The 23,352-nt window shown below is 27.5% G+C and overlaps 1 protein-coding gene and 1 long non-coding RNA gene across 3 annotated transcripts; one reads left to right on the forward strand and one right to left on the reverse strand.

Annotated features, from left to right (window-relative positions):
- Positions 1-557: 557 nt before the first annotated feature.
- dsb (debris buster) lies at positions 558-23,260 on the forward strand. 2 transcript variants are annotated; one of them, XM_035091373.1, is made up of 10 exons: positions 558-1,002; positions 5,108-5,962; positions 14,818-14,909; positions 15,266-15,426; positions 20,092-20,230; positions 20,312-20,515; positions 21,007-21,151; positions 21,275-21,529; positions 21,615-21,733; positions 21,809-23,260. In XM_035091373.1, exons 2-10 carry the CDS (start codon positions 5,773-5,775, stop codon positions 22,238-22,240), a joined length of 1,737 nt encoding a protein of 578 aa, XP_034947264.1. In that variant the 5' UTR covers positions 558-1,002; positions 5,108-5,772; the 3' UTR covers positions 22,241-23,260. The 2 variants fall into 2 exon arrangements, with proteins under 2 accessions (XP_034947264.1, XP_034947265.1); XM_035091374.1 differs by lacking the exon at positions 558-1,002 and adding an exon at positions 3,706-3,841.
- Positions 8,277-16,915, reverse strand: LOC118071899 (uncharacterized). Its single transcript, XR_004690952.1, has 5 exons — positions 16,599-16,915; positions 15,655-15,861; positions 14,155-14,277; positions 10,086-10,321; positions 8,277-8,890 (listed from the first exon to the last, which is right to left on the reverse strand). It is a non-coding gene; the product is annotated as an uncharacterized lncRNA (long non-coding RNA).
- Positions 23,261-23,352: the final 92 nt, after the last annotated feature.

Below are 23,352 nucleotides of genomic sequence, written 5' to 3' on the forward strand. Positions count from 1 at the left end.
TGGAAGAATGATATTCTTTTTTCAGCATCTCTTTACAAAGGATTCATATAAGTTTATACATTTCCTACCAATTTTCACACTATTGTCTCTTTGAATTCATGATGAATACTAATTTAATCCGATAATACTGACAATTAGCACCATTTTATAGTATTGTAAAAAAAATTTTTTATGGAAATGACAATTATTAAGTGTCAGATCCAATGAATTGTTAAATAATTTAATTATATGTTTTTCACTTGTTTAACTATCATCATTAAAACCAGTATCTCCATAGGAATTAATTAAATTGAAGAAAAAGAAAGGAAAATTTGTTGTAGGTAAAAATGGATAAAGATCGAGGACAAATAAATTTTTCTTAGCATCTCTCTTACTCTTCATCTTCTTTTCTCTTCATTTGTATTGGTCCATTCGTGAATCCTCTACATCTCATGCGCCTCCTCTTCTAAAAGGTGTCCTTTGATTCTTTCTTTTATCGTTGAATGACGTAGATGTTAAAGAACCGCTCACATATATCCGCGTACGATTCATAGATCGCTTCATTTACAAGCATCCCTCTTCAAAGTGATGAACATCCACGATTATCATTTTCCATAAGTCTTTACACAATTTATTTTCTCTCATTATTCATTTTGCAACCACTTTATTTAAAATACTGTCAGTTATTTTTTTCGCAAGTGAAGAAGTGATTTAAATTTTTAACTGTTATTTAATTTCATGAAAATTACAATAAATAATAAGAGTATGTAATAAATTTTTATGACGAAATTGGATTAATATTTTTGCCAGTTCGTATAATTTCACAGTTCTACTATTTTGATCGTTTTGAGTTAAAAAAAGTGAATGTACATTATTTCAAAACTAAAATTCAGAAACTAGAAAAACCAGAACAATTTTGATTTACTTGAAAGTGAATAGACATAGTGTGCTTTGAATATTTGTGTCATGGAATTAGACAAATAATAGAAATTTGTTGGTTCAAATGATTATCTAAGTAAAACTGTAAGTATATTAAAGTAACAATTTAATTTATTGAATTCATTCAGACAGCTAGTGAGTTCATTCATTTTTTCTTATTCCTCTCAGTGATTTAGAATGAAATATCTTCAGCAAATATAGTTGTCTTATTTATCTGTGTGTAACCAGAGTTGAAAGAACTTTCGAAAATTTAATGCATTTTGTTGACATGCGAATTTATTGACTAATAGGTCAGACTTCTCTCTGATTGAATATTGACCCAATGATTATGCAAATAATGAACTACTTGCCTAATTTTTTTAATGTTTTAATAATTTACTATTTTAAATAATTCGAATTGAAAAAAAATTCTTTTTCATTTTTTTGTAAAATTTAATTATTAAACTTAAAAAATTAATCAGTATAAATTTATTTCAAAGGCTAAAACAATAAAAATGTGTTTATGATCGAAAAAAGAATTCTTTTAAAAATTCATCCCCATGATAAAAGTCAACATAATGAAATGTTTGACATTTTATTATCAAGATTACACATTACAAAAAATCGTTTGAATTTTTCAAAAAAGATGCACTAAAATTACAAAAGTTCCTTGAGACACTCTGGAGATGAAGGTCGTAGCTTTCTTTTTCATCTCCTCTATACGTATTTTCTCTCAAGATGCTTTATCGAACAAGTCATTCAGCAACTTATAATTAAATTGACTTGAAAAATATATAAAAAAATTGATTAAAAAATTAATCTTAATATTTCATACATCATTTGATTGGTAGACATATAAACTTGATCGTGATTATGTTTATGGAAAGTTTAAATTTTTTATGACTAAATAAAACAAAAAAGTATAACCACAGTAATTTCCAACAACTTATGGGTCATTGATCAATATATCCCCTGTATGTGCAATGTTCTTCAGTCTTGGATGCAAAACTGAGATTTAGCAACAGGATGTGTGCAGACCTTGTCTTACTCGTTTATGATCCAGGGTGAAAACCAAGTTAATGTATTTCTAGAGTGTCCAACTTCGTATATGTATATTACACATAATACGCGGCATTTTGAAGTTGTAAACTTTTCATGCTAACTTGCTCTATGTAATGTTTCATGATCTAGATTGCGTAATATAGCCAGATTGAATGCAAAGCAGAAAGTACGTTTAGATAATTGCTCGTACAACTTATATTTATGACTGTATTAATATTTATTTTCGTAGAAATGGAATAGTAACACACTAATTTAGTTAATGCTTCATTTTTCAAATAACGAACAATTTTTTTCATCTTCTGTAAATACTAATTTCCTTCTATAAGGAAAAAATAAATACTCAGTTTATTTATTCATGACGATAAAGATAAAAAAATTTTCAAATTGAAAAGATTTTTTCCTCTTTTTGTGTTCAAGTCAAATAATTGTATAAATCTTTAATTAAAAATTATTTTAAAAAATGATTTTTTTCCAATTTTAAATAATTCATTAATGTTAATTATCACTTTAAAAAACTTAAGTGATTATTAATAGACTGTAGCGATGAATAATTGATGCGAATTAGATATAAACCCTCATAAATTCATTTAAAACAGAAAAATCCCTACAAAACTGATGAATTTTTCATTTAAAAATATCAAGAATCAATTATTACTTATTTATTTTATAAGGAAATCATAATTCTGAATAGAAATGAGTTTGAATAAATTCCTTTAACGCGACAATGAACTCACGAATATCCTTGATGATGATGAATAATTAAATAAATTCGATAAAATTCTGTAGTCTTAATTTTAATACAAGATTTTTGGTTATACCACTAGTAAGTCAAGTAAAGCAAAAAAGAAAGAATAATCCTGAAGGTCGATTTAATTTATGCCGACGCAGAGAGCAGTCTTGTTTCATTTCTTCTTAAAAGTCTTTATGTCTTTCTTTTTTTTTTTTTTATTTGTTGTTAAATGTATTTACGAAATTCTATCCCCAAATATACACCTGACGGTTCATGAAAGATATAATATACTCGTACCGATTCCTTTCTCACTCTTTCTTCGTTGCAGTATTACCTGGCCATTCCCTACTACTCTGTACACTTGCTGGCGGGTCGGTGAGTAGCCCAACAACGTTGGGGCACCCGTCAGTGATTGCTACCCGGTGTGTATGCCACACGGTGGTCCACCGCGCGCTACCAATTCACTAAATCCTCGGCAACTTGCGAGTTCAATTGGCTTCAATAATCCATCACTGAAATAAAATTAAAAAATCATCAATAATTATCATCAATAATCATTTGCATAAATAACTTTGATTATATTTACCAAATTTCAAATAATTTATTCCAAAAATATTAATTTTCATCCTTGGACTAGCATTTAAATAATCTGAAATCAAAGTGAAGTTCTTCCATCCAAGTGATTTGTCTAGTGCTGAAAAATAATTCTATCAGAATTAGTGATATATTTTTTTTTTAATCAAATTTTCGGCTGTTATTTCTATGATTGTAATCTGAATTTAAATATTAGAGTACGAATAAAATCTACGCTTGCATTACACATGAATAAATTAAATGGAAATTTTCTAATCGCGGAAGCATCAACTAATTGTTGTGCAGCAGCGTTCAAGTAGATGACCGGTACATGTGTAAATGAGTGCAGAGTATGCACAACATTAATTCTCTCTTATTTCGATCTATCAATCTATCTTCCTTGCGCGCACAAGTGTGTGATACAAACGGGTGGCTTTCTGTTAGAGAGAAACTTAGAGTTTTATATTAGAAAAGTGCCGATGTTGACCAGTGAGTTACATAAAGAAAGATTGGATCTGACGGGCTGTTAACGAACCTTGTGGAGCTCGAAAAGAAGCATCCAACAATCTTATATATTATGTAAGTCAATAACACACACTAATACTTATTTCCCATCTCTAGAATTATCACTATCAATTCTCTACCTCCGGAAATCCCAAACTCGAAAATTCTTGTAAACTTAAAAGATGATTCAAAAGAGTTTCCTGGTGGTCTGGTGACATTAAATTATGCTAAATTATGGACGACGAGCCCTTGGTAAATTATCACTAAAAAAATAACAGGTTCAAAAATTTAAGTTAAGTGGATTTTTTCCCACTACACTTGTCTTTTTCACTTTGGACAAAATATTCCCTGTAATTTGATGCTCAAAATTCGATATTACCATTAAAAGACGATTAATTTTTTTTTTTTTAAATCTCTATATTCAAAAATGAAATCATAGCTTGCAAATTGATAGTACATTGAGTTATGACTAATGAATAAAATAAAGAGTCTGCCTAGTGAAACCGGTAAACAATAACGGTCATAGAGCTATCTACCATGAAAAAGTACACGCCAAGGTTCTTGTCAATTGATGACATGCAACAGAATCATCAAGTAGGCTTTAACCAGGACGATGGTAGCTTACTGTTATCTAGAAGATGCCAATTATTTTTTTTCCAATATCATTTATCAATTCTATTTGATTCAGTCAGTTATATTTAAAAAAAAATAATCAAAAAATAGAGTTATAACTGTTTAGGTAATTTTTTTTGATTCCATTATCATTAACTTTTTTCAATTCAAAGACAAAAGCAGAAAATTTCTATAATCGTTTTAACTTGCTCTATTTAACGATAATTTAAGTTAAGCTTCAATGTACCATCACACAATTTACTGTTTTTGCATTCCTCGAAAAATACAATTGTGCCCTACTTTTACTTCTAATAACTATCAGAGCATACGACAAAAATTTATTTTTGCTCATCAAGTTTTCAACATAAGAAGGCAGAAGAAATAATAATCAGATACAATACAAAAAAAAAAAAAAATAGCAGAAAGGTTAATTAACATAGCATTAAAAAATGATTGACCGTCGATAAAGATAAAAAAGTAAATTAATTATTATTTAAATTTGCATTTTTGATCAAATGAATCGACGTCTGATCAAAAAGGCAAAAAAATTATTGTCAACAATTTGTATCTATATGAACACAAATCAAAGATTGATGAGAGATTAACTATTCAATTAGATCATTTATATGTAATTTAAACTCATTGATAATCTGTTGTATTTAATTATTTTCATATTTCATTAATCATTTATTCAATAGTCTGACCTAATAATTCTCTAATTTTTTTCAGATACGAAAAAATGAGGAAGTGATATAGTGACGATGATGTCAAGCTTATCTAAATGAAATTGTACATTTAAACGGAAATACACAACACGTGTGATACGTAAAGTTGAATGAAAAACAGGTAGTAGCAATTTACGTTTGTGTTTACGCAGAAAGACGGAAAGTAAAGAAGAAAAATAGTCCAAATAAAGTAAACTTATTATCATTAAACTTTTATGAAATAATTATTATTTAATTTGATTTGTTTCTTTCTGTTTGGATTAAATGAACTCTAATGACAATTTACTTGAATTTATTAAACAATGTTGGGAGAGGTGACGTGAAAGATGCAATTACCACATAAACCATTACAAACCAATTGTAAAACAATTTGTGTGATATTACATGGCATCTTGAGTGACAACCAGAGCAATAGTAATAATAGTTGAGTAAATTCTATTTCGTGTATGAAATAACTGAGAAAGTCACCTTATTAAAATATTTTCATAAATTAGTAAATCACATATATAAACAGGAAGTGAAAAAGAATATAACTAAAGAAATTAAAAGTAAGTTGTGATTGTGATAAAATTAAGTGAGTGACTTAATTATTGAATTCTTTTAATTAATTTTTATATACTAAAAAAGTTGTGATTTCAATTATTTTGTGACATTTAAAAATCAAAGACAATGAAAATGAAGTTTATCACTTCACTCTTTGGGATTGGTTCCCCAAAGAAGATGGGCCGACAGTACATGAAAGTCGGAAGAAATGCCCTCTTTGGAATCAGGCCGCATAAGAATGGAGAATCTATGTGTACAGAACGAGTTCCTAGACCTTTAACTATGTTTATTTCAAAAAATGGAAAGTTAAGACATGGTAAGATTTAATTACTTCTTTATTATCCCCTGCAGAGTAGTTTTTAAGACATATCTAGAGCAAAAAAAGTTTAATAAATAGGAATTAAATAAATTAAAAACTTTGTTAAACGTTAAATATGTTGATAACTTTTAAAAATTATTCTGTGAATTAATTAATTTCTACAGCTTTTGAGCAAATTTTAATTGACTTGGTATGAGTTAAAGTGATTTATTTGCAGTTATTATCTGCAGAACATCATTTCTTTATGATAAAATAAAGTTATCATGTATAGTGATAGTAGAATAAAATATGTAAGCTTACAATGTTTCAACTACGTAATACATTAATTACTAAATGAGTAAATTTATAAATAAATATACATATAATGAGGGGTCATTTGGCTCTCTAGCTTTTCAACGTGGTGAATAATCCTTCGAACACTTCAGTAGCATCTCTTTAATTTTCTTACTCATAAACTGAAACGCGTGCTGAGCATACGAGGACTTGAGTTTTGCTCAGAAAAGATTATCGTGAAAGATAATGTCACTATAAATACATTATTGTAATATTGCAATGTACGGTAATTTTTTTCAATGACGCAATTTTTTCCCCGTCAAGTTTTAAACATTATAAAAGTTACAAAATAGATATCTACAGTATTTCTTAAATATATTCAATTCTACATATTCTTTTTCATCACACTAATTGAATGTGTATTTAAAATCTGCGATAAAAACATGTTTGTAATTTTTTGAAATAAAAAAAAAGCACGTTCCAATGATTAATGTAGGTCCAATACAAATATAAGAACAATAAATAAATAAATAATGTAAACGACCTGACGTTTATCATTACTTCTTCCTCACAGAGAACGTTAGCCTTGACCTATTCTTTAAAGGAATACAGCTCCCGGGTATATAGATATATTGAGAGTACAGTCATGAAAGAGGTAGAGTATTCACTACTGAGGGAAAGCAAAGATGTTTCGCAATTTTGCACTGATCAACTTTTTGGATGCCGGTCGTATGATGTAATTGAGATAATAAGTCGACCGAGGAAACCTGAATGACCATAGTAGAGTAGTTAATTTATTTTTTTCAACGTCTAAAGTTTACATAAATGTAAATTTCTTTTCAATTTTTTGAAAAAATTCATTGAAACATTTTTCTTGGTATCAATAATACAAGTAGTAATTGACTATTATATTTTTATAATAAATATCTCTCCAAGAATCATTGATTGAAACTCAACTATCACTAGAACCCTTGCTATGTGTTACCTTTGCAGGTCACAACTTACATGTCACCCAAGTAATACATTCTCTTTAATGAAAAAGTATTCTGCATATAATATGGAAATATAACCAAATAGAGAAAACGTTGAGACTTAGTATTGGTAAGCAAGATTTTAAATAAGCAAATTTATTTATTTATTTATTTATTATTAATAAAAGAGACTAGTGAATATATTAATATCAATAATGTTTTATATAAAAATTCAGTTGTTTATAAAATTATTAACGTGCATTCTCAAAGTTAACCTTGGAAAATTGTAGACCAAACTAAATTTCGAATTTGTACGACATCATAAGCGAAATTCTCATAGGCTTGATAATTGTGGTTAGCCATAAAATATGTTCATCTATTTGTAACCACAACACAAGATGAGATGTTGATATCTTTGATGTGTATTATAATACTGGCTTTTAAATATTTAATTATAATCTAATTGAGAAAAAAAAGTTCATCGTAATTATAGCATTTTTTTTTCTATTCATTGTTTCGTAAAAGCATTTGATAAAAAATTATTACGTCGCAAAATACTTTCATTATTGAAAAGAAATGAAAGGTAAACGACGAACTACAATTTCCATCTAAGAGTTTTATTTTTCTATTCAATGAATTTATTTTTGATAGAGAATTTTTTTATTCTTTTGAAGAATGTTCACATAAGTTTAAACAAATAAAAAAATTCATCAAGATGAAGGAGAATACATTTAGGACATTGCACCTCATATATTGCATGATGATACCACAATTCCTAAATTGGCCAAGAAGTTGATATTCATCAAAATCTTTTGTTGATTTTTTTCAAATAGATATGAAAAATAAGTCTAGTAGTCTTTCAGTCCAATTCATTTTACTTATGAAAAGGAATGAAAGAATAAAATAATTAAACTGACAATAAAAAAATAAAAATTAAACAGGCAAATAACAGATAAATTTTCATCTCTATGAATACAACAGACATGTTATTAATCAACTGCATTCGTGTGCCTGACCTTTCTGAAGAATTTAATGTTTAATATTTTTTGCGCATCTTGTAGAAAGACAAGCCTATTTATTCTTTGCAGTACATTAAGTTGAATTCCAGATAATTATTTTAATCAGATTTTGATAAACAAGTTAGACCAACTTGTAATCATTAAAAAATACTAGAAATGGATAATCTTTGATAAAATCAACATAACAGAAAGATATACAAATGGCATAAAGAATAAAAAAAGTTATGAATATTATAGAAATGCAGTGGTCCTTGCATTTGAACATAGAGTCAGTATTACAAAATCTCAACTGTCCAAACATTTTTACTCTTACTTGCAAAATGGTGAACTGTTATTCAATGAGAATTGTTTAGATTGGTTGGAAGCACATTCAATGCGCATGGATATACATATTGCAAATACAGTACGTAATAGAGGAATTGACAAGAAGAAGGCCAAGAAGGGGAAAAAGTCGAGAATATACTTACCTCTACACATGTACTCCATGCCAAGATATTTTTGAGATCACTTTCACTCCTCAACATTCCTCATGATGCTGGAAGACCAATGACTAGAAGCAGCAGATCTTTTCGTGCGTAAATGCGAACCGGTCACTTCACCTCTTTCGCCTTCAAGATCCCATAGCAAACCGTTTTACGTAGTTATTGCATACTACCAGTTATCTGTAAAAGACAACATTAGATGTAAAATAAAAAATCCGATAAAAATTTATGCCAAATACTTGTGTTAATATATTTTGTTATTAAGGCTCATTATCTATTGCTTTATTAGATTTGTCAATAGACTGTTGAAATTTAGACCAATTGAAATGGTTGAGACAGTGTACTATACTGCTTTCGCTATTGGCATTCACTTTGTATAGATTGATTGGCACATGTTGCAATTTAAGGTAATTTAAGGTTGGCGAATATGTGAAAATAATTTCTTGACACCTGTGTCCCTGAACATTGATTTTTTAGAGACACTGTAATTATTAAAAAGTAGTTTACTATACTATTAGAAGTTTTTTCAATAATTAGAAAAGTGAGCGAGGAAATTTTTTGTTGTGCAAACTATAATAAAAATTGAAATAAAATAATAACAAGTTAATAAACAAAAAAATCTAACTAAATCATTTTAAATATATACCGCTTACTGGATTGCTATTAATTATCGAGAAAGCATTTAATAAAATGAATTCATCAATTAACGTAATATCCTAAATAAATGATTAATTCTCTAGTTGGTTGAACTGGTTTAAAAGTACTGTTAGTTTAAGAAAATTGACCTGCATTGAAATGCAATGATGTAGCAAATCGAATAAATATTCAGCATGATCTAAAGGGAGATCTAAAAGAACGGAGATTTCAACCCACGTATCGTTCTACTATTTTACGATCGAAGATACCCTCCTATTCTGCCTCTATGATGATTATAGTTCTTCGAGAATGTCAGTTAGTAGGTAACTGAGACACATTATACAATCATACAAGAGTATTGAACCCACCCTATTATCAGCTGTAGACTCTTTGATGAGCAAAAACAAGTTGAAGAAGCATCTAAAGCAACTATCAAGGCATCTTGTTCTATAATACTAAACAGCTGAAGACTGGTTTTCGCTCACGGTTCCTTGAATTCCGCTATAAATTAATCTTTTATGGATAGTTGAATGAAAACTGACAGTTTGATTTTTTTTGTATATGATCGTAAATAATAAAATTAATTTTATTTCCATGTGGCAGACATGAATCAAAAGGAATTTTTTTATTAGATTCTGCCTTACTTTATAATTCTAGAAATATACAATTTCAATCATAACATGCATTCTATCAACTATTACTTATCAGTTTCGATATTAACCGGTTTTACAGAACTCACCTGAAAAATTTTTCTTTTTAATCAATCTCACTCACAGTAGATTCTAAGTTGATTGATCTTCCTTCCTAGAGGATATAGGATTTGAAACAGGTTTTTTTTTCAATTTCCTCTGATCATTGAACTGCTCTTGATGAATTGAATTGGAAATATTAAGGAATTACTTTCTATTTGACATTCATTACTTTGATACTATTATTCATGGAATTAACTATTAATTCACGGATTTGTGGAGCTATCTGAAAATAATGAAAAAAAGTATTTCAATTAAAAAAATGTTTTTAACATTAAAATCGTTTATGATGAGTTAAGTTTACGAAATAAAATATTAAAAAGCAATAAAAGAATAAATTATTCCATTCAATTTATTGAATCGAATATTCAAAAAACTATAAATAATTTTAATATTCAAAAATTATTAAAACATTGTTAAATATATATTCATTTATTAAACAGCAAAAAAACAAAACCACTCATAAACTTTTGATGAAATTAAAAAGCTGAAATGATTAAGTTCCAAGCTATCATTTAACAAGGTCAGTTCGAGGCTAAATTCTGATTCAACTTTCACGTGCTTCCCTTAAATACCATATTACGATAAATCTCCATTCTCGACCATGTTTACTCTTCACAGTACTCTTGGTAAATTACAAGGTATATGAACCTAACGATAACCGTCTGTCTGATGAACATTTTCTTAGCTTACTATTGAGCTTGCTTTTCGTCTGGGAAAATTCTTGAAGGTTAACTTGATAATCCACAAGAAGCATTTCACTATGATTTGCCCTTGATAATGCACTGGAATGAACTCACTGGGTATTTCCAATTGCAAAGACTCTTCCAATGAAGGTCTCTTCTACAGGTTAACATGAAAAAAAATCCTTTGAAATATTGAAGGACTTCTACTCCTGATATATTAAAATGTAATGTTACATCTTTTTGTTTTTAAATTCATTTATTGGTTAATAAGTCCAACTTCCTCATCAATTTATTTATGATAAAATTAAAAATCACTAATAATTTAAATGCCAATAAATAAATAATATGGTGCAATGTAGTCAAAAGGCATAATAATCACTATTAGAAATGCAGTTTTCTAATTCAACAATTATAGTTAACTTTATGTAATGCTTGTTAAACATTCCTTAAGTTGATTGTTTTATCTTATTAGCGAAGAATAACCAGAGTGAAAGAACGATAAATAATATTATGAAACATGAAGTAATGATTCTGGTTAATATTTATGATAATGACGACTATAATTATAATCGTGATTATTATTATAACAATTGATAGAAACAATTGTTCAAATAATCATTTTCAACAATTGTTAGTGATAAACTCCCTTAAAAGCATCAATCATAACGGCACTTGAAGATAATTAACTCTCTTTTACTATTTTCATTCTTTGTATCCATCAGCTTTAAGCTATTATTTGCGGCATATTCACCTTCGTCTCTTGTGGTATGCCTCATGCATTCTTGTTTGGAATAGACCTCATTTAACAGCTTTTATCTTTTCACATTTCCGCATGAGTATCATCTTCATAGCTTTCTACTTGACTCCTTTTATATCTTCTGATTTTTCTACTTTTCTACGACCATTTGTCAGAACGATAATTAGACATTAAATCTTCATTATATGGTAGAACTAAGACAGATTGATTATTTTTTTCTGTTAAATGAACAACTTATTATTATTATTATAAAATTTCGATAAGATAAATATACTTCAAGTTTGAAAGCAAATGATAAAGATGATGAGATAGAAGGTCAATGACTTGATCAATTTGAGAAGACGGGAGTGAAAATTTGATGACTTTTTGAGCACTCAAGAAAATGGTAAAAAAAGTTATAAAATCACATAAACAAAAATAAAAAAGTGATAAAATTCGCATAATATTTTTCCATAAAATAAAGTGGTTTGGTTAGGATATAACAAGTAATATTTGTGTAATTATTGTTGAATTTTTGTATTTAATTTATTCATCTCGAAAAAATCAAGTAACGATTGAATAAATTCAACAACTTATGTGCTATCAAATTACTTCGAATATTTACAAGTATTTTAAATATATTCCTTGTGGTTAGATCATCGCAAAACCACATTATCTTATTGAGAATTGAAAATAAAAGTGCTCAAATTAATTTTATTTTTCACGTATTCAATCTAATTGAATAAATTTATAGCAGGATATTCTTTTAGATTGTAGACACCTTGAAGTATATTCATTGTATTTAGTAAAAAATCTTAAGAAAAAAGATCCTTTTGCTTGATTATTTAGTGCTTTGAGTTTAAGAAAAAATTTTATTATAAATAAATTTTTTTTTACGAAGCAGTTATTACATTCTAAAGAATTCTGGTAAATAATTCTTATAAATTTTATCGTCAAAATTCAAGTGCTAAAAATACAAAAACTTCTATTTTTACAGTTATATTTACTTTATTAACTTCTGTTATACTATTCATGAGATGAACTGTACTATGATTGACACATTAAGGACAATCATTTACTGTAGATAAAATTTTTAGGAAGGTCAATAACTGAACATGGAACTTCTCATATTTACGCCATTAACTCATTCTTCTGAGATTAAGAAATGAACGTAACGATGATTTGCCAATGGTGCCAAACGCGAAAGGAGAGATCACGATGGCCATTACGCAATGTTCCTGTCTTGTAATGACTCTGCGTATAACAGTTGCAGTAACATGAACAACATCTCACACAGAATCCAATATATTGTAGCTTGATTTTGTACGACATATCTTATGCAATGAGCAAATCGATTTGATAGATCTGATTTTTTAAGGTTCCTCCAACAAGTGCATCGACTTTAATAAGAATTAGGTCAAGATCTTTAAAAAATTATTCAAGATAATGAATACGTAATGATAAGAAATAAGTTTTGAATTTAAAAAAAAATACTATGCTGATTAGAAAAGTTTCACGAAAGTAATTTTTAGCTCTTTAATTACTTCTTTTTTTGCAAAAATAATAAAAAATTATTTTTATGTTTATAAAAAGATTGCGATCACGCAAAATGTAAAAATAAAAATATCTTTTGTAGTCTCTGACGTAGATAAACTTGATTTTCTGTCTGGTAAAAATTTTTTCTTATTCTCTTATGGACCGAAGTAGGATATGAGAATGTTCAGGTAAACGTTGAGTAGGTCATCATGACGATAATGTTCAGCTGATGCATCATGTTTTCGGATTAAAAACTTAGCATGTACTAAACATTCAATTTAATTGTTAAAGTCGCAAAAAATATTTGGATAACGGTTCCAGAAATGACCGAAGTTACCAACGTATAAATAACATCCTTTTAGATGGATCTAGTTTAAGATGAATTTACATTCAAAAAACATTGAATAATATATACAGAATGTAAAAAAATTAAAATACTCAGAATAGCATCTTTTAATTGATTAACAAAATGCAAAAAAAGCTTTAATCAATAGTTGAATTTATAAATAGATTGTCGGTAAGAAGAAAGATCGTCTGAAACATTTATATATATAACTCAATTCTTTTCTCACAAAACCTTTCTTGAACTATTAAAACATCTAACTTTCTCGTAACTGTTACGTTTTCCAACTTAACTTTCCTCGTAATGATTATTTCAAATTGATTATATTTATGCTGACAGATTTTTCAAAAATATGAGATAATTTCGAAAACAATTACCACAATGGTTGAAAATATTTTAACTAATAAATGGAATTAAATCTTAAATAATTAATTTAATAATTAAAACTGTAGGGTGTTAAATTGTAAATTAATATCATCTACTTCATAATATCATTTCCGTTAAGGAGTTTTTTAAAATTATTATTATTGCTATTGCTGAGTAACTTTCGCTTTCATCTCCAATGTCAAGATATTCTTAAGAAGCTGTTAAATTCAGACTTGGGGTCAGTGACACTCAAATTTCCCAAATAACAGTTTCAAGGTCTTCTCCAAGTTACAATCATGCTCAGTAATGTTATATATTATGTATTGGTATGGCAAATTACTTATGATGATTGGAACTGGTCGAATGCGAAATTATCAGATGAGAGTACTCACATTTATTCGTATTATATAGATGTAATTCTTCTTTCTATTCCATGTGCACGTAGCAAGAAAATTACAGGCTTTATGGATATAAGAACAATTTCTTGGAGGTTCTCTTCGTGAAAGATTCATTTCCTGTAAAATCATGATATAATATAATTCAATTGAATAATTATTAATTTAAATTTTTCAATTTTACTTTATCTATATGAATAAATTTATTTCTTTTAAAGGTCGATCTAGTTTTTACTCAAGATTATCTATTTTATGGATAAAAATATTCAATAAATACTTGAAATACTTTTCAGAAATTAATACTTTACAAAATACGTTATTTAAATAAAAACTTAAACTACATTCTACAACAAATACATAATTTTCTTTAAATATTCACAAGACTTTTATGACATCTTTTTATGTATTATCTCTTCATTCAAATAGAAGAAAAACAACTGATGAATCCTAATAAAGTTATTTGTTGCAAACAAAAAATTCAGGACACTCATAATGTGTTGCAATGATGCACAAATAACTTTTTGACCCTTTTTATAATATTTACCATAATCATATATTGTAATTAAATTTCGTAATAACTATGACATAAATTTTATAAAAAAACCTCATAAAATTTCTTTGTATTCTTTTCATATATTAATAAATTTTTTTAATTTTCAGGTAGAATAGCTGCTATTCTATTTGGCTTATTAGCTTTAGCTATTGGAATTATTCTAAGTAGCATTCCTTGGGTTGATTATGTTATCTTAAGAGTAAGTATACATGATAATAATTACAAAAAACATGAGTAATCATTAAATAATCAATTATGATCATAAAATTAATTCTATGATAAAAGTAGTGTACGAAAAAAATTTAATAGAGCATTTTTTATTAGTTACTTATTTATTATTTAGAACACCAGAAACTTTCACATCATGTTTGGATATTATTATGAAATTTTATTTATCGCTGATTAAATATTTTTCACTAATTTATTCTTAGAAAAAATTTGATTTTATTACACCAATAAGTATTGATGAATCATGATTATCAGCACATATGAAAGATATTAATAGAGCCAAAGATAATAAATGTATATAATGTAATATTTTGCTTATTATTACAGCAATTAAGGTTGTGGAATGGTTCTCTTTCTTTCCAGTATTGGCAAAAACCTGGAGTAGTAAGACTTACCAAAGTATATATATTCAACGTTACAAATGCAGAAAATTTTCTCAATTATAATGAGAAACCTAAACTTCAAGAGGTTGGACCTTTTGTATATAAGTAAGTAATCTACTATTTCTATTGATTTAACAAACCCAGATTGTTTGATAAATCACAAAAACTTGATTATATAGATGTTTACACTTTATCTGGATATTCTTATGTTAATAAATTTCCGGCATTTGATACAATATGATATAGACCTTGGTTTTTTCAAACAAATACGGTTGAATTGTTGGCTTTATGATTTATTTAAATGCTAAGAAATAAAGAAATAAATATATGTACCTGATTTATCTGTAGATATATGCATTCCTATCTAGTTGCTTTACAGTATATTAATTCAATGTAGCCACCTTTCAAAATAAATCAGCAATAATAGCAACAGGTATCTTATGTAGGATTGCATCGTTCCGAAATTTATGTTCAGCTTCATTGAATTTATTTCCTCTTCAGTGCATACTCGTCTTTGCCGGAGGCTTTAACTTCTTCCTACTAACATATAATAATAATTTCAGTAAAACTAAATTGAGTTGTTTATTATTTTGATATTGTATATTCTTTATAATTTTCACATATTGGCAGAAAAAAATAATATTATTAATTAATGAAAGAACAAATATAGGATAACTTTATTTTATTCTATTTATGTATTTTACTTTCAATCACTAGATGAAATTTTAATTGGACTTATTATTAATAAAGAGAACCTATCTACTGTGTCATGTTAAAAAAACTCATGAAGCATAATTTTTTATGCACTTGAAGACATTCAAATTACCTTTTTACAATGTCCACTCCATTAAATTCATTACGGTAACTACATAGTTGAAGAACTCCCAGGGTTATTTAAAACATCAACTTATATTAAGAAAACTTCAAATGGAAGAATGTTTATACAGTTTTTATTTATTACCTTGATGTTTTAAAAAAAATATTTTCATAGATAACCTTTTTTCTGAACATCTTTTATGAATATGTCATGACTTTAGCGTGATAAAAAAAAGTTAATTTTAATAATTACTAGTTAATTTTTTCTCTTACAGAAGTCAAAGACATAATAACCTAATTATTAGTGACTATGTATATACAGGTTATCTTGACATTTTTTTTGCTGATAACCCCTAATTTAATTAGTTCCATAAAATATAAATAATATATTATTTATATTATATGTAATACAAAATAGAAATAATGACATAAGTATCATAAAATTGTATAAATTATATTACCATTGCTGTTTGATTAGTACGTAGGTTCTAAAAAGAAAAGCTGAGAGGAAAGTAATCGTTTGTGAGTAAAGTCCATAACTAAACGTAATGAAGCTGTGTATTATATCAAAGTATATGTAGTGAGAGTATAAACGACTTCACTTGATACCCAATATGTCTAATATAATGTGAACCAAACCCAACGCCTTTTGATAATCGTCCCTACACGGCACTCTCATTTCTACGAATCAGAAGTAAATATATAATAAGACAGGTTACGTACACATCTTTAGTAAACATGTAACGTGATAAAATAATAAAAAGAATAAAGAACAAAGAAACTGCAATTCTGTTTTCCGCTTGAAATAGAAAGAAAGAATCAGTATTACCAACAGACGCAAATTTCTAAAGTAAAGACTAGTTGTCAATGATGATCGCGTGCTTGAATTTCTCTTCCGCATTATGATTTATCTTGTTTTACTTTTTATCTATTAGATTAAATGTGTTAAATATTTATCTACTTCCCTTGTTAAATAAACAGACAGTTGATTTCTTAGTGCTAAAAACATTTTGAGACTTCCTTTATTATTATTATGTTTAATAATCAATGAAGTGAGATGAGAGAAAAGTTGGTCTAAAATAGAAAAGAAGAAAATCATTGGATTAATTATTGCTTTCAAGTTGATCAAGTGAAAATTGATAACTGTTGAAAATTTCATCTTTGAACAAAACAAATCTATTTGATTATTAAATATATTATTATACTCTCAACTTTATTAGGTTAAAAAACAATTATAAATGAACTTTTGTTTCGATATATTATCAACTGTATTGGTGGCACGGTGACCTGGTAATTCGGTTATCTAATACGTTAAATTATGCAGGGTTAAGTGCACATGTGCACTTGCTACATTGCTTTACCTTCTAATACTTTCTATTCGTATGTTTAACTACCATCAAAGACACAATACAATTTAGTATGATACGTTTACATTATTAACAATTACGTAGTACTAAAGAAATATACCATCAACTATTCATTCATTTTTATATTTAATTTGTAATATTATCAAAGTTGATATGACTCAATCGATTACGCTATAGTAATTTAATAATTCAATACCACATGAATTTGTGTGATTTCTAAATTAACAAATTTACTCAAAATGTCATCCTCTAACATCTGAAGCCAAGTGATTTCGTAAATCATGTGAAAATACAAGCCTTTTCTGAATTTTATCATGTAAGGAACTAAGTTTTTCTCATGAAGTCAAAAAAAATCTTGAAACGGAAGATGAATGATAAAGAGATAAGAGTGTTTGATGGATACTGCTTTACATTAAGGTATTTTAATTTTTATCATTTATATCTTCATCAGTATTTTTGGAACTCATTAAAATTTTTGCAGGAAAAAGATGATAGTTGTCTCACGCACCAACGATTTATGTTACTTGATAAAAAACTAACAAGTCAAATGTCCACACATGATTAGGGAAAGTCACGGACAGAATAACAAAGAATTTCGCGGACAAGTGTACACATATATCACTTTCACGTTCAGGGAGACAATTTCAAGATAAAAAAGTAAAAGTTGCCCTCAACATGACATTTTTATTGCACTACTTGCACAATGGTACTCAACTTGATCGTAGAAAAACAAATGTTATATGTTATAAATTTACATTAATTCATAACAAAAAAATTTTTATAAATTATGTTCGAATATATTTATCATCATTTAATTATTCATTGAGTGAAAAGTACCAAAACGCTGTACAATAATTGAACTGGTATGATTTCAAAGAATAGATTCAATGATGTATCCAAGAAAAAAATTTTTTTTGTCAATAAATTTTTCAAAATTCAATTGATCATTAGAAGCAAAATTTAAATTATCTTGATGGATACTTTCGGCAATAAATTTTAACTGATTAATAGAAGACATAAGTGTTAAGGATCTATGTTTATGAGATGTAGAAATGTTCTAGGATTACTTTCTCCAATTAGCCAACATTCGTAGACTCGAGTCCTTCGGCGAATTATCCTTGGTGTGATTTTATCGATACGATACGCAGGATTGAATCATGATCTGTTATTACGTGGCATAATGTAATAATCCTACATACTATTATGTATTATATATATAATCTGTTCGCGGTATGACAGAAGCAATTTCTCGTAATGGTTGCGTATTTGTACACACATTTAACTCCTCTAACCAGCGTCGACCTGTACCACGAACTTCCGTAGAAAGCTATATATTAACGTACCTATCACAACCATAAGGGTATGGAATTTAATCTTAAGGTGTGTAACAGGTATTTGAAGATTCCATTTTATTCATAATTCAATTTGAATCAATTAATGAACTCAGCTATTCTTCAATCTGTATCAATATTTTATTTGTTGTTGTCTAAAAAAATTTTATTAGATAAATTTCGAATATGCCAGTGAAAAAATAAGTGAATGGTCAGACATTGGAATCTATTAATTGTAATCAATAATCCATGTTTCATCATAAATCTATCAACTTGACAATTCTCGACTACCATATTCTAATAAAATATTAGCAAGTAATAAATTTTAACTTCACTTAGATACAAATTAATTATAATTAGTCGATTATTTTTGTATAACTATCAGTTAATATTTCACTTTAAATAAATAAGAATAGTTATAAATAATAGTAATGTTAACATAAATATTCAAATCTGTTTTTGTTTTAACTTCACGTCAGACTTTATTATTTTATCGATGATGATGATAACGAATAATTTAAACTGTCAGGATTTAATGAAAGATAGTTGATGAATTGTTGTGAATCATTCTGCAATCATATTCACCTAATTTCTCATCCGTAAATAAAAAGGAAGAATTCTAAATTATGCCCAGTTGCTTTCTCAACAATAATGATTAAGTATCACGCAGAATAATCAGGAAAGCTCTCTGCAGCAATTATTTCTTCAAGACTGATGCTTCTTCATCATAAATAGAATAGGAACAATTCCTTAGTGTATATGTACGGATGAGAAAGTTTGGCCTTCTTTAAGTTATATCAATTTTTCGTTTGTTAGAAAAAAATATTGAAAAATTATGATTCGAGAAATGAAATTACCCTCAATGCCTTGATTTCCTAGAGAAATTTTTTTAATATCTATCAGTTGAAATTCATATCAACTCATATTTTATACCAACTCTTCATGCTCATTGTATATAATATTTATTTATCTTTAATTGAATTTTTGTTAAATTAGTCCCATCATAAAAATTGTTGAGAGAAAGATAAATTACATACGATCATTATGTTTCCTTCATCGTTAAGGTAATTTGATTGTCTTATTAACGTTTCAGGTCAATGAAAAATTCATTCAAATATAATGTAATTTTCAGAACATAGTATATTATTTTTTAAGTAAATAATTTTTAAGAACTTACACTCCATTTACTTTTGAATGAATCTAAGTATTACCATTAATTTAAAAAAATTAATATCAGTTTTATATTTATTTTTCAGAGAAGACATGGAAAAAGTCAACATTGTTTTTCATGATAATGGAACAGTATCTTACCGACATAAAAAAATTCTAAACTTTGTTCCGGAGTTGTCTAAGGATAGTGACCTTGAAGTTTTAGTTCCAAATATTCCTCTTTTGGTATGTCTAGACTCATAAATTATTAATTTAATTCAGTAGAACGTACTTGTACATCGATTATAAATGGACGTTTATTTCCAGACATTGTCAACACAAAGCAAGAGTCTACCTCGTCTTTTAAACTTTGGACTATCAATGTTTATTAGCGGATTGAACCAGAAGCCATTTGTTCCAGTGACTGCTCAACAATTAGTCTTTGGTTATGACGACCCATTAGTCAGTATAGCCCATCGATTTTTTCCAAAAGCAAGAAGACCTATGCATCAAATGGGACTACTTCTTGCTGTAAGTTCTGATAAAAAATTATTTTATGATTTGAAAAAATTTTTAGTTATTTATTTGTAATTCAATAGTTTATGATTCAGTTTTTTAATCAACATTCTTTATTTGATCAAAAAAAGGAAGCAATGTGTTATATATGAGGAAGCTATTAACTTTACTCTCATTTAAAGTAATAACCAAGAATTTATCAATCAATCTTTGTAGAACGCGAAAGTAGTACATAGAGTCAGCTCGAGTTATATATTTGCATTCTTGGATGCTCAACATTCTTGAACGGCTTCAGCAACCTTCACTTAATCTATCAACTGTTTGAATTGATAACTTAATTGATTGTACCATTATGTAATCCTACTAAGTATTGATCTCGCAAATGACATGTATTTTTCATTAGTTTTAGAATATATTTAAAGTATTTTAATAGATATGGCATTCAACTTACACACTCTTGGAAATAAAAATTAATTTTATAATTTTTTTTTGCTTTCGACTTACAGCGAAATGGAACATTAGATGAGGTGTCAACAATATTTACTGGTCATACAGACATGAAACAATTTGGATTAATTAACAGAATCAATGGTTTGGATCGTCTTCCTTACTGGGAGGAGGAACCTTGCAATTCCATTACAGCTTCTGAGGGTAAGAAACTTGATAAATTATTTAAAAAAATTTTTTTTTTATTTATAATGTTAAAAGAATGTACGAATTTATGTATCCATAGTTATAAATTATTATGTTATAATTTATTATTTGTATTCTTAGGATCTTTCTTTCCACCAAGGGAAAGCACAGGAGCAGATGTAGTTCACGTATACGACAAAGATCTCTGTCGAGTATTACCACTACAGTATCGAGGTCCAGTAGAAAAAGCTGGTATAAATGCAGATTTATATACTCCAACTGATGACGTGTTTGATCCTCCTACTGTTAAAACTCCAGACAATGAATGCTTTTGTCCAGACGATCCTAAGAGTTGTCCGCCTAAAGGTCTTCAAAATATCAGTCCTTGTCAATACAGTGAGTTAATAATTTTTCTATATTATCAAATTTTTAGAATCATCATTATAAAAACAAAATATTTACAAGAATTTTGATTTTCAAGGTGCTCCAGTTTATTTATCTTTTCCACATTTTTACAAAGCTGATCCAAAACTGGTAGATGCAGTTGTAGGATTGAATCCAGTGCCAGAATTACATGAAACTTATTTTAAAATTCAACCGGTATGTTAAATAAAATAAATTGATGAACGAAATAAAAAATAATGAGTTATACTAATTATGTTGTACTTAATTTAGAAACTAGGCGTGCCGGTAGAAGGGAAAGTACGAGTTCAATTGAATCTAAAAGTCGAACGGCAGCCAGATATCAATGCTGTAGCTCAATTTCCAGACATTGTGTTCCCAATAATGTGGTTGGAAGAAGGAATTGATGAATTAACACCAGCGATAAGAAGATGGATTTATTTGTCGACAACATTTGCTGATATAGCAGTTCCATGCATTACGTATGGAATGATTCTAGTCGGTCTACTTGTCCTCAGTGCAATATTTGCTAAAGCACAAAATGATATTATTACAACACATGAAGCTATTGAACTGGGCAAAAAAACTATAAGACGAGGATCATCATTGATAATAAGTAGCCAAAATCGAATCCATGTTGTCAAAGAATCTTATATTTTATTGAATTCTAATGCCGAGGATGCAAGGCCGATCGTCGACCTGTGATTCTAATACAATTAATGATAAATAATTCAATATAATATTTTAACATTTTTTATTGAAAGTGTAAACTAAGTGAACTTTAATGCTCATTGTGCTCAATAATATTTTTTATCTAAAGACGAAAATGTATTAAATAATTATAAATGATCAAGAATACTCGACCTTTAAGATAGTAATCGATTAAAAGAACACACACACAGAAGTGACGAAAAATAATTCAAAGTGAACAAAATATGAAGTGGAAGATAGAATGGTGTTCTGTGAAAATGCTCTCTTGTTGGCCTTTTTATTCTACCTCTTTACATTCCATAAGCTTGCCGTTTATGAAAATATTAAATTGTTTAGGATAAAATTATTAAAAAAATAAACGTCAATTATAGCGCATACTTTGTTAGAAATTAAATATCTATTGAAGATAAAAAATTTGAAAGTAATTGTAATTATCTTCAAGTATCAATTTATTCTAAATCAAATAATTTATATGAAAAACATGTATTTTTACAACGTTCGAATAATAATTTTATACCTTTATTGAACATTAAATTATTAAATGAACACTTGAACAAGGTAATCTATTCTAGAAAATATATTTTAAATAATAACAATTATCTAGAGGCGAATGAAATTCAAAATATTATTAACTTACAATAATTTATTTTTAAAAAAATATTGAATGTATTAATCATGTGCTTTGTTTAGTTCAAGGGTTTATGCAATATATGCATGATGATAAGATAACTAAACAATATTAAATAGAAAATTATTGTGAAATAAATAATTTTTCTTACTCTTAATAAGAGTCAGTCATAAAAAAATAAAATGAAACTTGTTCATGTGCAGTAAAGAATAATATTGAAATAACTTTTTAACCATTTTATGGCATTAAAATGCTAAACAACTGTCGTAAAATGTATTTGTAAATTGAATAAACTCGGTATTAATTTAGGTACTAATTTTTACAGATTTTTTATTGTTGACAAAAAACATATTTTGATAATAAATAATACGAAGTTGCTCAATTTACCAATTAGTTTAAAGTATTTGTTTAATTTTCATATGTTCCAAATTCCTATAGTAATAATAAATAAGCCTTATTTGAATTTCCAACTATTAAA

The sequence above is a fragment of the Chelonus insularis genome, unplaced genomic scaffold, assembly GCF_013357705.1.
Source record: "Chelonus insularis isolate UGA/USDA-ARS -01 unplaced genomic scaffold, ASM1335770v1 contig_88_pilon, whole genome shotgun sequence".
Taxonomy (NCBI): domain Eukaryota; kingdom Metazoa; phylum Arthropoda; class Insecta; order Hymenoptera; family Braconidae; genus Chelonus; species Chelonus insularis.

Bases quoted from the DNA above. Each gene is read 5' to 3' on its own strand.
- dsb (XM_035091373.1), top strand. From the start codon at position 5,773: ATGAAAATGAAGTTTATCACTTCACTCTTTGGGATTGGTTCCCCAAAG. The intron at 21,530-21,614 runs GTGAGTTAATAA...TTGATTTTCAAG, and splicing joins TATCAGTCCTTGTCAATACA to GTGCTCCAGTTTATTTATCT. The intron at 21,734-21,808 runs GTATGTTAAATA...TACTTAATTTAG, and splicing joins CTTATTTTAAAATTCAACCG to AAACTAGGCGTGCCGGTAGA.